The sequence below is a fragment of the Canis lupus genome, chromosome 22 (assembly GCF_003254725.2).
Source record: "Canis lupus dingo isolate Sandy chromosome 22, ASM325472v2, whole genome shotgun sequence".
Lineage (NCBI taxonomy): Eukaryota > Metazoa > Chordata > Mammalia > Carnivora > Canidae > Canis > Canis lupus.
In genome coordinates, this window is record NC_064264.1 from 60,249,407 (window position 1) to 60,264,436 (window position 15,030).

A 15,030-nucleotide genomic window follows, 5' to 3' on the forward strand; every position below is an offset into this window, starting at 1 on the left:
CTGTATCGCTGTAGGTATACAAATATACTTGGATCTTGTGTTAGCCTTTTTAATTAAGAGGAAACTGCATCATGAAGTCCAAAGCCTCCCTCCAGGGGAAGGGTCAAGGAAACAGTGAGCCTGCATTTCATCTTTGCTTCTTCTCACCTCCTGCTACAGCCTGAGCAAGTCCTTCTAATTTTTTAGAGAAAGCTGAACAGGAGTGTTAAGGCAGCTCCCAATTCAACTTGGCTCCTAAACACAAAGGGAAGAATGTAAGGTGGAGCTGGGGGTATTGGTTTCCTGGGGAAAGTACGGCTGGTGCTTTGCTTCCGTACCACTCCCCACCCTGCAGCTGGTGCCAGGAGTTCTTCATGTGCCCCCCAGTTGACCATGACCTCCTGAGGAGGATGTTGTGTCCTCCTTGCCACCCAGCACTTTGTACAGAACAGGTGTCTATGGGTTCTGAATGAACGAATGAAGCATCACAGCTGAAGGGGAACCTGAAACTTGGGGTTCGTTTGAACACAAGACTGGCAAAGATGCTGCTACGGGAGTATGTGGAGAAAAATGTCAGTTCATTAACACCAAGAAAAGGCAAAATTCTATAACGTTCTAACAACTTCACAAGTAAGTGAAAGGCAGTTCAGTAGAGTTGCTGCATGCTAAACCAGGCGCTGGGTTCTGGGATCACAGCTGAACCACCAAGCACCTGGCCCCAAGGTGCTCACAGCCTCGGCAGGAAAACTGGCCAGGAAGACAGCGTGCCAGAGGTGATCGTGGAGGAAGCCAGTTGGAAAACCAGGTGAGAAGAAGAGAAGCTCATAGAAGGCAAATGACAAAGACGACGTCTGGCACAGAGAAAAAACGAGACAAGGAGATGGGAACATCTGGAGAAAAACCATCTCCTTCATGGGAGTCGGCACTATCGGCTCCCCAAGACTCCTGGTCAGGGGACACCTTTCCGAAGGGAGAGGCTCTTGCAAGCCAAAGGTTTTCTTTTTTTTTTTTTTTTTAATTTTTATTTATTTATGATAGTCACAGAGAGAGAGAGAGAGAGAGGCAGAGACACAGGCAGAGGGAGAAGCAGGCTCCATGCACCGGGAGCCCGACGTGGGATTCGATCCCGGGTCTCCAGGATCGCGCCCTGGGCCAAAGGCAGGCGCCAAACTGCTGCGCCACCCAGGGATCCCCAAGCCGAAGGTTTTCAAACTGCAAGGAGGCTACCATGAGTGGGCCATGAAATCGGCTCACTGGGGTGGCACCAACATTTAAACACAAGAACAGAATGAATGCAGAGAGCACGTGCTAATGATACTTCTGTTTCCAAGACAGAAAGTCCTATGTCGTGACACAACATCGCTCCCCGCCGTAGTAGGTGAGCCACGGAGCATCATCTGTGCCTCGGAGGCCAGGGGGCACCGGCTCCTTGCTGCTTGACAGCCGGGCTCCAGAAGTACTATCCACCTGGGCCTGGTTCTTGCGGTGGTCAGAACCAAGAACCACGAAAGCTCACTGTCTCTCTGTCCTGGGGGCGTTAGTCCCAGATGAGGGTGTCAGCAGATGGTTCCTTGGAGACCATGAGGGAGTCTCTTTCACACTCTCGCAGCTCCTGATGGTTTCCCCACAGTCTTTGGGGTTCCTTGTCTTCTAGAAGTCTGTCCCTGACCTTTGCCTTGTTATCATGTGGCCTCTTTCCTGTGTGTCTCTGTGTCTAAATCTTTTTTATAACGACACCAGGCCTGTTGGATTGGGGTCACACTGCTCCTGATGTGACTGACTCATGACTCGTCATATCTGCAACAACCCCGTTTCCCCATCAGGCCAACACGAGAACTCTAGGGCAATGCATCACATCACCTGGCAGCAGACATGTTCAAGCCAGCATCCAGGAGACAGGTCACGGGGTTTCCCCACTGAATAAGGCCTGCATTTCCCATTTTATTTTAATTAAGAAATAATGCGAAACTCACGGATCCCTGTCGTCTTTGCAGCAGTCTTTCCTGTCATGGTCTCCTGAGGTCACCACACTGGCCAAGAACAGAAAGGAACATGGGTCCTATGGCACTGGCAGGGCCAGGCAGGTGCCATGGTCACCAAAATGTTGCTTCTGAGTGATCAGTCCGGAGCCACTAGAATCTCAAACCCATCGTTGGAGCTTTTCTGTGCTGGAGCCGTTGTCTGTCAGGGAAATGACATTCCAGACTCTTCCCACTCCAGAGCCAGGACTGACATGCACTCAGTTTTGTGGGGCTGCTTGTGTACTGTGACACCACGACTATTCGAGGCTCTCATTCGTGGGCCGATCGTGGGTTTTCACCCTGAGCTTCATTGTTCTGGATGGGAAATCATGGGGAAATTCAACCAGCACATTATTGCCCATAACAACAGTGGTACTACCTCAGTGGGCCCTACAGTAGGAGGAGGGGCTCCCTCGGGCCACCTGGGGGTGTAGGCGCTGAGGAGGACCGTGGTAGAGGATGTGTGGATGGGCCTGACACTGTCATGTGTGGGTCTTAAGCTCACGAGATGGTGGTACAGGTGCCTCTAAGGAGCAGCCTGGGGTGACAGCCCAGCCACTCAGGGTGGGAAGCCACTGTCACTGCCTTCCCAATCTAGGGAAACAGATTATGCAGCCAGTGAGAGAGTGGCCATCACCCAGAGGACAACTCCTCCACCAGAACTCAGAGACTCCGCCTGCAACCAGCGTGGCCCCTTCTAGGAGACCCGCCACGCCCACACCACCTGAGGCCCAGAGCGCCACAGGTAGGGCCTGAGACAGGTGGACTCTGGGAGGTGTCGTGCTGGCCCAGGGTGGCCACATACAGCAGGCACTCAGCAGAGTCACGGCTGAGCCCAGCATCCAGAAAAATCTACTTTCTCCCTAAAAGCCACGTGAACGTAGCCCTCTCCAAAGAGCAAGCAGACCATGCGAAGCCACCTGCCATGTGTACTACCAACGGTCGTCTAGATGACGACGATGTCACACAGACACACAGGACCATGACAGATGGAGAAACAGCTGTGGGCACACACCTTACCTGAGAAGAAGACAGCTTATTGGAGAAGATGATATTTTGACTTGAAAAGCTGTTTCTTCAAGTAACTTCATCCTTGGGAGGACCCGGAGGAACCTGTGGTTGTCTGCACACCTGTTCTAAGGAGACTTTCTTGTCCACTGCCCCCGGCACTTACCCTAATGCTCTTCCTTGTATGTCCGTGGAAGGGGATAGACCATGGCAATACTAGACATCATGACATGCCCTAGGCTGTGAGCCCCTCCAGGACAGACACCAGGATGCCCGTGGGCCTTGTAGCTGGCACGTGGTCGCTGCTCACAGAGTCGGGAGTGAGCACTTGGATAGTGTGTGTGGTTGTCAACAGTCTCGTCATGAAAACTCATTATTCCTCCGTGATCATGATGAGCATTGTGGTGACAATGACATTGCACCCTGGGAGGGCTTGTGTGCGCGGCACTGTCGTGTTTGAATCACCCCATCAGACCTCACAGCAACCCCGTGTCAGGCCCATTTCACAGAAGAGGGATGTGAGGTCCAAGGCCTGAGGCGCTTGCCCTGGTGAGCCCTGGGGTGTGGGCCGAGGGACCTGCTCTTGATACCAGGTGAGAGACCCTTTCAAGGACCCTTGAGAAGCCTGTGCTGGATGGTTTCCCAGAGGCCGCCGGGAGGAGCCCGGCTCTGGTGACCAGCTCTGCTGGTGGCCCCGCACCACAGCCACCCTCCCTATCTCCCTCAGCAAATCCCACCTGCTCTGTTACTGTGCTGGAAACCTTGCCAGGGAGAACAATGAGGCGGTGATTTACCTTTCAGTTGTCCACTGCAGGAAATGATTACCATCTAAGGAGCCAGCAGGGAGTGCTTCCTGCCTCCCTATGGGGCCTCAAGGGCGGGGTCCAGGAGCCTTGTAGCCCCACGAGCCCAGCTCTCCCAACACCCATGACCAGGCAGATTTGTCTAGAACTTCCTCCTGTCGACAGAAAATCATCTCCACTCAGGAGCTCCTGGGCCATGAGGTCTCCTGATGCCTCCTCCCTACATTGCTGACTTAAAGTTGAATGCAGACTTTTGCTCCTCCATCGTCCAAGACCACCATAGTTTGCAGTGATTTCATCTAAACTAGGTTAGAAGTCCACTCGTATTACTGGCGGACAAATGGTCGTCATCTCTGTCTCTGGTCAACCTCGATTTGGGGACTTGGGGGCTTCCAAACTGGGAGAAGTGACTGAGAACTATCACACTTCCCTGAGAACTAACATAGTGGGCTGAGCCATTAGAAGTGATGGCGCAGGGGACCCTGGGTGGCTCAGTTGCTTCGCCTCAGGTCATGATCCCCAGGGTCTTGGGATCCAGTCCCACATCGTCTCCCCGCAGGGAGCCTGCTTCTTCCTCTGCCTGTGTCTCTGCCTCTCTCTGTGTGTCTCTCATGAATAAATCTTTTTTAAAAATAGAAATGACAGCACAGGTCAGAAACGGTCCAATACCTGGTCCCTGGAACCCTCGCAGGGGCCCTCGCGGCTCAGCGTGGCTGGGGCGCCACTCAGGCTCCCTCCTCTCCGTGCTCCCTCTCAACACCCCTGCTCTGCTGGGAGCAGAGGCGCATCCTGCTCCTGTTGCCTCAGGCGGGGCGTTTCCCCCGCTGGACAAGCTTCCCTGAGCTCCAGCGTCCGCCCCAAGTGGGCATACAGGCTGGCTCCCAGAGGGTCGTTCTTGTGCGCCTTTGTTTCCCAAACAGAGGGACCCAAGTGTCTTGGTCTCATTGTTCAGGGCAACGCTGAGCTCCGCCACTGACCTCCCCAAAGACATAGAAGTATAGTCAACATGACACTGTCCTGAGCCACACCTCGGGATTGTGGGGCAACGAGGGTTTAAAGTAGGCGCCAAGGAATGAATCTCTAATGCGAAATTCTGGCCACCAGAGCAGGGCCCTTCTTGCAAACCCACTGGCTCCCTCTCTCGGGTTGCTAAGTGGCAGGATTACACCGATCATGTAATAGGACCTTTCCCTGACACATGATCACTTTCAGCTTGATGTTAAACCCAGGTTCTTACTGGGGTTTGTCATCTTCCAATGGGAATCCAACTAGCCCTCCTGACATCTTTCTCGGCTGAAGGGGAGGGGGAATGGACAAGTTTCTGTGGGGCATGGGATTGTGGGACGGAGTGCAGGGCAGACAGTACGAGCCCGTCAGACCTTGGTTCCCCCTCTTACCGGCTGTGTAATCTCAGCTAAGTGACCTCCCTCTCTGAACCTACAGTTCATCATCTGCAAGCTGAAGGTCAGATTGCTTTGAGTGGTGGGGTTGCTGGGACCAGTAAGTGGGATGACAAAGGTAAGAACTCGGGGCAGGTGATGATTCATAGGATACATTAGGTGTTCTTACCAGATATCCTGTGTTTTGGTAAGATGCAGCACACTCTAGTGAAATCCGGCCTCATTACAAACTCACGTAACCATCCGCACAAACATGACACAGAAGAGGTCCATCGCCCCAAAAAATTCCATGCTCTCTGTACTCAGCTCTTTCCACCATCTCCATCCCTAAGACTACTGACTTGTGTCCTGTTTCTATAATTTTCCCTTTTTCAGAATGTCATATATGTACACCATGTAGACTTTTGAGTCCGGTCTCCTCGACTAGCACAATGTTTTTGGGATTCTTGCACGTTTGTCCATTGGTGCTTCTCCCATCGCTGAGGAGTGTTCTGTTGTGGCCACTACTGGCTCACTCCTCATTCACCAGCTGGATGACATCTGGCTTGTTTCCAGGTTTGGGAATTTCAAATAAAGCACCTAGAGACATTTGCATACAGGGCTTTTATGGTTTTACCATAAACTGAGGTATGGCAACTGTGTTCATAAGAAACTGTCAACATAGTTTTGCATTCTTGCCACACAGCGAGAGTTGCCCTGGATCTTCCTCAACACTTAGTATAGTATTAATCTGCATTTCCCCCAATGACTAATAATATCGAGCATATTTTCATGTGTTTATTTGCCATCTGAATATCTTTTCCAGTCAAGCGTCTTTTCAAATATTTTGCTCATTTTCACTAGTTTATTTTCTTACTGTTGAGTTTTGAGAGGTATTTCTATATTCTGTATACAAGCCCCTTGTCAGATCTGTGGCTGCAAAGATTGTCTGCCGGGCTGTGGCTCACTTGTCATTGCTTAGCAGTGTCTTTCAAAGATCAGGAGTTCTTAATATTGGTCAAACTCAACTTATCAATTTTCATTTTTGGTGTCAAATATAAGATATCTTTGCCTAATTCAAAGTCAGAGATATTCTCTAGGTTCTTTTCCAGAAGCTTTAAAGTTTTAGACTTTACATTTAGGACTAGGATCCATCTTGAGTTAACTTGTGTGAATGGTGTCAGGTCAGGATTATTTTGGTTTGGTTTCTTGCATGTTGACGTCCAGGTGTTCCAACACCATTCATTGAAAGACTCATCTTTCTCTGTTGAATTAATTGCCTTTGCATGTATGTTGACAACTAGTTGATCTTGTACATGTGGGCCTATTTCTGGGGTCTGTTTGGTTCCACTGACCTAGGACCTACTCTTTTTCAGCTGTCACAGAGTCTCGGTTACTATATGTTGATGCCAAGATTTGAAATCAGGTCCATGTGACTCCTCCCATTTTGCTCTGATTTTTTTTTTAATATTTTATTTATTTATTCATGAGAGACACAGAGAGAGAGGGAGAGACACAGGCAGAGGGAGAAGCAGGCTCCACGCAGGGAGCCTGATGTGGGACTCGATCCCGGGTCTCCAGGATCATGCCCTGGGCCGAAGGCGGCGCTAAGCCCCTGAGTCATCCGGGCTGCCCTGCTCTGATTTTCAAAATCAGTTTGGCTTGTCTTCTCATATAAATTTTAAAAACAGCTTATTAATTTCTGTGGAAAACTTTTGTTGGGACCTTGGTTGAGATTGTTATAAATCTATAGATCAGTCTGGTGGGCACTGACTTCTTAACTGTATTCAGCCTTCCGCTCTATAAATGACCCCATTCAGGGGCACCCGGTGGCTCAGTCAGTGAAGCGTCTGCCTTCAGCTCAGGTCATGATCCCAGGGTCCTGGGATTGGGCCGGGTGGCAGGCTCCTCACTTGGCGGGAGTCTGCTTGTCCCTCTCCTGCCCCTCCCCCGACTAGTGCTCTCTGTCTCTATATATTTCTCTTTCAAATAAATATGAACGACGCCATTTATTTAGGTCCCCTTCGATCTCTCTCACCAGTGTTTTGTGGTGTTCAGCATAAAGACCTTGCATATATTTTATTAGATTTATACATAAATATTTCATATTCTTGGTGTTATCATAAATAATACTGCTTTTTAAATTTCGACTTCCAATTGTTCATTTCTAGTGTATAGATATGTGATTGTTTTGTACAAGACTCTGTACCCTACCACCTTGCTCTCCTCACTCTTCAGTTCAGAAAGCTTCCCTGTGGATTCTTGGGGATTTACTATATAGTGAATCATGTCATCTGTGAATAGATGGGTTTTTCCTCTCCAACACATAGACCTTCCATTCATTTTCCTTGCCTTACTCCACTAGCTCCAGTACAAGGTTAAATACAAATGGTAAGAACAGACTTTTTTTTCAAATTCAGGTGTATCTGTTGTGGGCATAGAGAACCTCTTTGCAAGACATCAGATAGTAAACATTTTAGTCTTCAAGGGCAATATGCTTTCCTGTTGCAACTACTTAACTCTGCCATTGTAGCACAGAGGTAGCCAAAGACAATACATAAAAGAATGGGTGTGGCTGTATTCCAGTAAAACCTTATTTATTGAAACTAGTGCTGATCTGTATTTGGCCTATAAGCCTTAAGTTGCTAACCCCTGATCTGTTGAAATGATCAGTTAGTTTTTCTTTATTCTGTTCATATGGGAATTGTATGTCTTGATTTTTTTTTTTTAAGATTTTTTATTTGTTCATGAGAGACACAGAGAGAAGCAGAGACAGAGGCAAAGGGAGAAGCAGGCTCCCTGTGGGGAGCCTGATGCGGGACTCAATCCTGGGACTCCAGGATCACTCCCTGAGCCAAAGGCAAATGCTCAACTGCTGAGCCACCCCGGAGTCTCATGTCTTGATTTTTGAGTGTTGAAATCACACCTGTGTTTTAAGATAAACCCATGATACAGTTTCCTTTCCATATATTTTGGATTCAATTTGCAAAAATTTAGTTAAGAATTTTTGTCTCTATGTTCATGAGTGATACTGGCCTGTAGTTTTTTCCTCTCTGATGCTTTTGTCCAGTTTTGGTTTCAAGGTAATAATGGCCTCACAGAAGGAGTTGAGAAGTATATTCTTTTCTTTAATTTCCTTGATATATCTGTATGAAATGGATATTATCTTTAATATAAAATGTCTGATAGAATTTACTAATTAAGACATTAGGGCCTTTATTTTTCTTTGTGGAAAGATTTTTAAGTACACATTTTATTTCTTTTGTACCTGGTGACGGGCACTGAGGAGGGCACTTGATGGGATGAGCACTGGGTGTTCTACCATATTGGCAAATTGACCTTAAATAAAAAATGTGAAAAAACAAATTTTATTTCTTTTATAGATAAAGGGCTATTTAGTGTCTCCTATATCTTCCTTAGTGAGCTTTGTTAGTTTGTGTCTTTAGAGAAATTTGTTCATTTCATCTAAATAGCAAAAGGTCATAACAGTCTCTTATTGCCCATTTTAATGTTTGTAGGAACAACTCTCTCATTCTTGATATCAGTAATTTGTGTGTTGTTTTTTATTTGGGGTTTTCTTTTTTTTATCCCTAGTGATATAATTAGGGACAAAATGATCTCAGAGAATCAGGCTTTTGGTTTCATTTTTCTGTATTGTTTCTCTATTTTTTTTGTCATAACCTTTTCCTCTCTTAATTTTATTGTTTTCTTTCCTCTGATTATTTTGAGGGTTTTTTCTCTCCTTTTTAAAATGTCTTTAATGACTTGTTAAGGTGAATACTTAGGTCAAAGTTTTGAGACTTTTCCTCTTTTTTATCATGAACATTTAGTTCCTCTTAGCTCTACTTTAATCTCGTCCTACAAATATTAATCAGTTCAAAATGCTTTATAACTCATCTTTTAAATTTGTTCTTTGACCCACAGGCCATTTAGAAATGTACTATTTCATTTTCAAATATTTGGAAACTTTTCCAACACCACTATGTTATTAATTTATGGTTCAATTCTGTTTTGGTCAGAAAACACACATTATAAGACTTGGATCTTTTAAATGCATTTTTAAAAACCTTAAATATGGCCTAGAATATATTGTACTTTAGCAAGTATTCCACGTACACTTGAAAAGAATGTGTATATGTTGTGTATTTGTGGAATATTTTATAAATGTCAATTAAATCAAGTAGGTGAACCTCCATCTTCAAGTATTCTATACACTTACAGAATTTCTGTCTCCTTGTTTGCTCAACTCTTAAGAAAGCAGAATTGAAATCTCAGTTGATAATTGTGAATTTGCTGATCATATCTTTTGGTTTTCCCAGTGTTCATTTCATATAGCTCAAAGCACCTTCATTGCATCTCATCTGCATGCATAAAAATATTGTTATATCTTCTTGATTAATTACTGCTTTAACATTAAGAAATGACCCTCTTGGGCAGCCCCAGTGGCTTAGCAGTTTAGCGCCACCTTCAGCCCAGGGCATGATCCTAGAGACCCGGGATCGAGTCCCATGGCAGGCTTCCTGCATGGAGCCTGCTTCTCCCTCTGCCTGTCTGTCTCTCTCTCTCTCTCTCTCTGTGTATCTCTAATAAATAAATAAAATCTTTAAAAAAAATAAAATTTAATAAACTCTGAGGAAAAATCATAAAAAAAGAAAGAAATGACCCTCTTTATTCCTAGTGATATTCTTGGCTCCTAAAGACATTTTGTCTAAAATTTAAATAGACATTTTAGCTTTCTTTTGATTAGTATTCACCTGGGTGATCCTTTCCATCATTTTATTTTTAACCTACTTTTGCTTTATATTTAAAGTGGGATTTTGTAGGCAGTGTACAGTTAGGTCTTGCTTTTGTATGTAATCTGAGAATTTATGCTTCTTGAACATATGGGATATGGTGTTATGATAAATTTTAATATCCTTGCCTTCTAATTCTACTATCTATGTCATTTCTGGGTCAGTTTTGATTGATTAATTCTTCTCATTATAGGTCATTTTCTTAAAGATCATATTTTATTGCTTACTTTCAAGCCTGATCATTTTTGTTTGGATGCCAAATATTATATATTTTACTAGCAAGCTTTGCTCTTGAACCCAGTTAAATAACTTTGAAAGAGTTGATCCTGTTGAGGTTCACATTTAAGCTTTGTTCTGTAAAGCAATTAGCACTTATTCTGAAGTTAATAATCCCCAATACTAAGGCAATACAATTCTGGAGTACCCTCCCCAATGCCTTGTGTATAATGAGGCTTTTTATGTTTACCACGGGGGATGCCAACTACTGGCCTGTGTGAGCTCTGGAAATTTTTCTGTTGCCCTTTTATGTGGTTCTTTTTCCATCCTCAGGCTTCCTATGTCTTCTCACTGACCCCCAGCTGGAGACTTGAGGCAAACTTCTGAGGTCTCGGAGTTCTCTGACCTCTCTAGGTGTTGTGAGCTCTCCTAGTTCCATCTCCTCCTGGTGAGACCACAGGGCTCTGCCTCTGTCCTCACTCATCATGCCGGACTGGAAACTCTCCAGGCAGGAATGGGCGGGGTCATGAGGAGCCCCTTTTGATTTCCCTTCTCAGGGATGACTGTCCCTTACTGCCTGCTGTCTGATGTATGGGAAATTATTATTTCATATGTTTTTTTTTTCTAGTTCGTAAGTTAAATTGGGAAGTTAAATCTGGTCCTTGCTACTCCATCTTTTCCAAGCATGAAAGTTCAAACAGTGGACTTTCAGCCACGTAGTTCCATTGGGAATCCTGTAGCTATGAAAAGCCCTGCATTTCAACTCTGACGAAATCTCCAGGATGGCCTGGAAGGAGAAAGAGCCAGAGACCTTGCCCTGCATTCTTTCCCAGCTAGGCCTCCTACCATCTCAGTGACTTTAGGCAAAGCTGCTTTGCTTCACTGGGGTCTCATTTACAAATGGAAAGTAAACATTTCCCATGAGCCTCATCAGGTGTATTGATGTTCAAATGGACCCACACCTACATAGGGACTGTGCAAATGTTATCATGATATATGGAATCCTAAAGGCTAAAGATATACTCCAAAATAAGCAAACTTAAGATGCAAAATTTTATACCTATTGATGAATTGTATGTTTCCACAAGTCAGTCAGCCTGAACTGTCTGACAAAATTTCCTAAGCATCTTCCTCTAAAAAATGTCAATGTGGCTTTAAATATTCAGTGAGTGTATGATGTTGGCAACAATCTTTGCAGTATGGATTATCACTGGAAGACAGAAATGGAAGGCAATTGTGGCCTACAGGAGGAAGCTGGAACTGAGGGGTCATTGTTGGAACTGGCTTTATTTCCCACAGATACTCTTCTTCCAAATTTTAAAATTCTACCATGGGCTTATAATACATATTACAAATAAGAATTTGTTGCCTTAAAATAACTCGCAGTAATATTTTAAAAGCCTGAAGCAGCTTGAAGGATCTGCAGAGAACATCTTTCTCTTGTTGCCAGAATAACCAACCACCTGTGTGATTTCCACAATGTCTAAAACGTCTCCATGACCCAAATCACCACTCCTGACATCTGAAGTGTGCCTAAACTTCGGGTTCTGTTACAATCTAAGTGTCCCATGATACATACAGAATTTTATCCCACAGTCAGTAATTTTGTATTGGCATTAGCTTCAACAAAAGATTCATTCACTCAGTAAATACCTACTAACACCTGCTAGATGCTTATAGGTAAATAAAGGTTGTTATTTTCTAACCACCCACAAAGCAATGAGAGATGCAGACCACCCAGCAGCAAGTTAAGATTCATATGTTGAACAAATATAAATTTTTCTTAAATGTTCTTGGCTGTCCTCAAATAGAGTTTTGGGAGAACTTTTGATTCTAGGGGTCTCCTTGATACATTTTGAACATAGGGAAGGTCAGGAAGGAAAAGGGTGAGAGCACCCTGTAGGTCACAGTTAAGGCTTCATCCCGAGGAAAGGAACCTCCCAGGCTGGGTGCTGCTCTGAACAGGCCCTTTTCACCCTGACTCTGTGGGACCAGTGACTACTCTGGACTCATCCCATGAATCAACACTCTGCCCCTCTCATCAGTGGCGAGACTGGTCCCACACAATATTGATAAAAAGGCCTGGACAGGGCAAGGGTAGGAGTTCACCCTTTTGAGGAGTGAAATGTCTTATAAAATATATGTCCAGATGCAAGGAGAGTATCCAAGTGACCAGGAGCATCAACCACAGAAGGAACCAAGCTAGCACATCCTCAGAATGTAAGGAGAAAACAGAGAAAGCATGACGATGCGAGTCTCCACCTGGACCTGAGCACAAGCCACACACTCTCGGTCCTGGGCTTCCTGAAAGCCTCTGAGGTTGAAAAGAGAAGATGTTTGGGATCATGCCTCAATGACTGACCAAATCCTGATCATGGAATTTATTTTTCCCACAGGAAAGAAGAATTCACAAAACGATCAATATAAAAAACTGTCAATTCTGGACAAAATCCTTCAAAACATTGGAAAATCTGCAGGTAAACTGGAATAATAGATAAGTGGCTCCTTGTGCTGGGATGCCCCCCGTCATGAAGAGACATAAACCAGTTGCCCCACACGGTTTCCTGTGTCATCAGACTCTGCCCCCCCAGTCCAAATTCAAGGAGTCCTGGGCATGTGGGGCCACTGTCATACACCCCGGGCCGGGGAGGTCCCCAAACCTCACTGTGGGCGCCTCCCACCTGGGACTGAGTCCCACACCTGCGGTCACCCCCAGCATCCAGCCCCCGGCCCCCTGCCCTTTCAGACAACTCCCTAGTTGCTGAGGTCAGCCCACAACTCCCCTGGAGGCTTCTGCCCAGGCCCCAGGTTTCTCCTTCTCCCTGGAACTTTCCAGAACACCAGGAAACTTCTCCAGGCCGCTCCTCTCCCGTCCTCCCAGCCTCTCCCAGGTAGACTCTAGTCACAGAGATGGTTCAGATGAACACCTCCAGCCTTCTACCTGCCACATACCCATCCACGCACCCTAAGCCCGACTTGTTTTGGGGACGCGTCACACCCTAATTCCCAGCTAGTGTCAACGAAGACTTGCAAGGATCTGTAAATGTGACTGTTAAGCCACAGCAGGGGGCTCCTGGTAGAGCCCGCGCAGGACCAAACCCACCTGGCCAGCCCCCACCTTCGCCTGCCGTGTACCGAGCTCCTACCGGGGCCAGCACCGCTCAGGGCTCCCTGGACTCCGCCCGGTGGCGGAGCCCACGTTCCAGGGCACGGTTGGGCGGCCTCTCCGTTCCACCTGCTGGGACCCCTCTGGGTCTCCCCTCCCCCCGTCGGCTGCTCCTCCAAGCCCCCGACCAGCCTCCGTGCAGCCAGCCTGCCGTCTTGTACTTTGTGGAAATGCCGGCCAGGGTGGAGTCACAGACGCGTCACTAGAGACCTCCCGGGTGTGCGAGTTGTCACCACGCGCGGCCAGGGCCCCTCCGACTGTGCGGGGCCAGAGCCAGCCCTGGAGCCTCAAACTCCCAGGCCCCGGCCTGCACCTGGCGCCTGCAGGCCCCCCAGTGTAGTCAGAGGCAGAGAGGGACGTTAGGGTTTGCTGCACCTGCTGCGCATCCACCGACCGTTCAGGTCACAAGAGACGTCGCCAAACTCCCGGCCCCCGGGGCCTTGCGAGCTCTGTCGAGAGAACAGTAAAGCCTCCCACGACCCAACGCCTAAGGCAGGGCCTTTCCACCTGCTGGAGCTCCTGCAGGTCGGCTCCGCGTCTGGGGGTCCGGGGGTGGGCGGCGGACGCCCCTCGAGGGCCAGGGCGGGGGGCCAGCAGTGTGTGGGCAGGAGCCGTCCTTGGCGGGGACAAGGGGGCCTGACGTCACAGGAGCTGGTCCATGCGGCCGCCCCTGAGGGCAGGGGACACTGCCCAGCCAGCGGAGCTCAGAGGAGCCCCCGCAGGGTCTGGGGGCGGAAGGCGGCGGCACTAGGCCTCATAGGGTGCGGTCTGGCCCCCCACCCTGGCCTCCTCTCTGTGCCGGCCTCTGCGTGGCTCCTCCCCTCTCTGCGCTGCTCCTCCCTCGGGGTCACGGCCTCCTGTTCCCCAAGACCCTGCCAGTTCTCTCCCCCACCTGACTCACTGCCAACCTCACCCCAACCACACCTTCCCCTGCTCCCTCCTGCAAGGACGCTGCCACGTTAGCCCTGACTCTCCAGGTGCCGTCTTGTCCCCACCATCCTCTGCGCATCTGCAGGGTGGTGTCTGTCGTGCAAGTTCACCTCCCCCCCACCCCCCGACCCGGGACTCTCTCTTCTCAAGGCTCCATCCAGCCCCCACAGCACCTGCAACTACTGCCCACAGACCAGGGACACTGGCAGCTGGCTTCAGGCTTCTCTAGTTCCCGGGAGGGTGGAAAGGCAGGCTCTCGGAGCAGAGTGCCTAGAATTTCACAAATAAATCTCTCTCCAAGCAGGGCACTCTTTGCAGTAAATGGAAGAGGAGGGGGAGGCTCTGAAGAGGTGCAGAGGGCAATCAGCACGGCCACCTGCTCTGAGGGAGCCCCCTCCACAGGAAATCCAGACTTCGTGAGACCCCATAGCCCCACCCTCAGGAATAAAGTGCATATATGTGCACATGTTGTTAACCATGCTGTACAAGGAAATGTGTTTTATTCATGAAATCCCAAGTAGAGCTCAGCTATTCAAATGTTAAGCTAGAGGGTTTGTGGATTTCTTTTTTCTTTTTTCTTTTTTTTAAGAAGAACCTCCTAAAGTTTCTTTTCGAATAGGACGGGGTTTAAGGAAGCTCTGCTCAGCTTCTGAGAATTCGGTCCATGATGAACCCAAGTGAGCCCTGCACACCTGCACCTTGCAGAGTACACAGGCACATGTGCTCAACACACAG

The 15,030-nt window shown here is 47.7% G+C and overlaps 1 protein-coding gene across 3 annotated transcripts in view; it reads left to right on the top strand.

Annotated features, from left to right (window-relative positions):
- The window catches only part of SPACA7 (sperm acrosome associated 7), a 29,218-nt gene extending 14,448 nt beyond the window's left edge, over nt 1-14,770 (top strand). For 2 of the 3 annotated variants that reach the window (XM_025441190.3, XM_025441185.3), the window contains 2 exons: nt 12,596-12,676; nt 14,597-14,770. In XM_025441190.3, coding sequence (XP_025296975.1) covers nt 12,596-12,676; nt 14,597-14,616 — 101 coding nt within the window. In that variant the 3' untranslated portion in view covers nt 14,617-14,770. The remainder of the gene's footprint in view (nt 1-12,595; nt 12,677-14,596) is intronic. The other variant, XM_025441186.3, reaches the window with a different exon arrangement.
- The last annotated feature ends 260 nt before the right edge of the window (nt 14,771-15,030 follow it).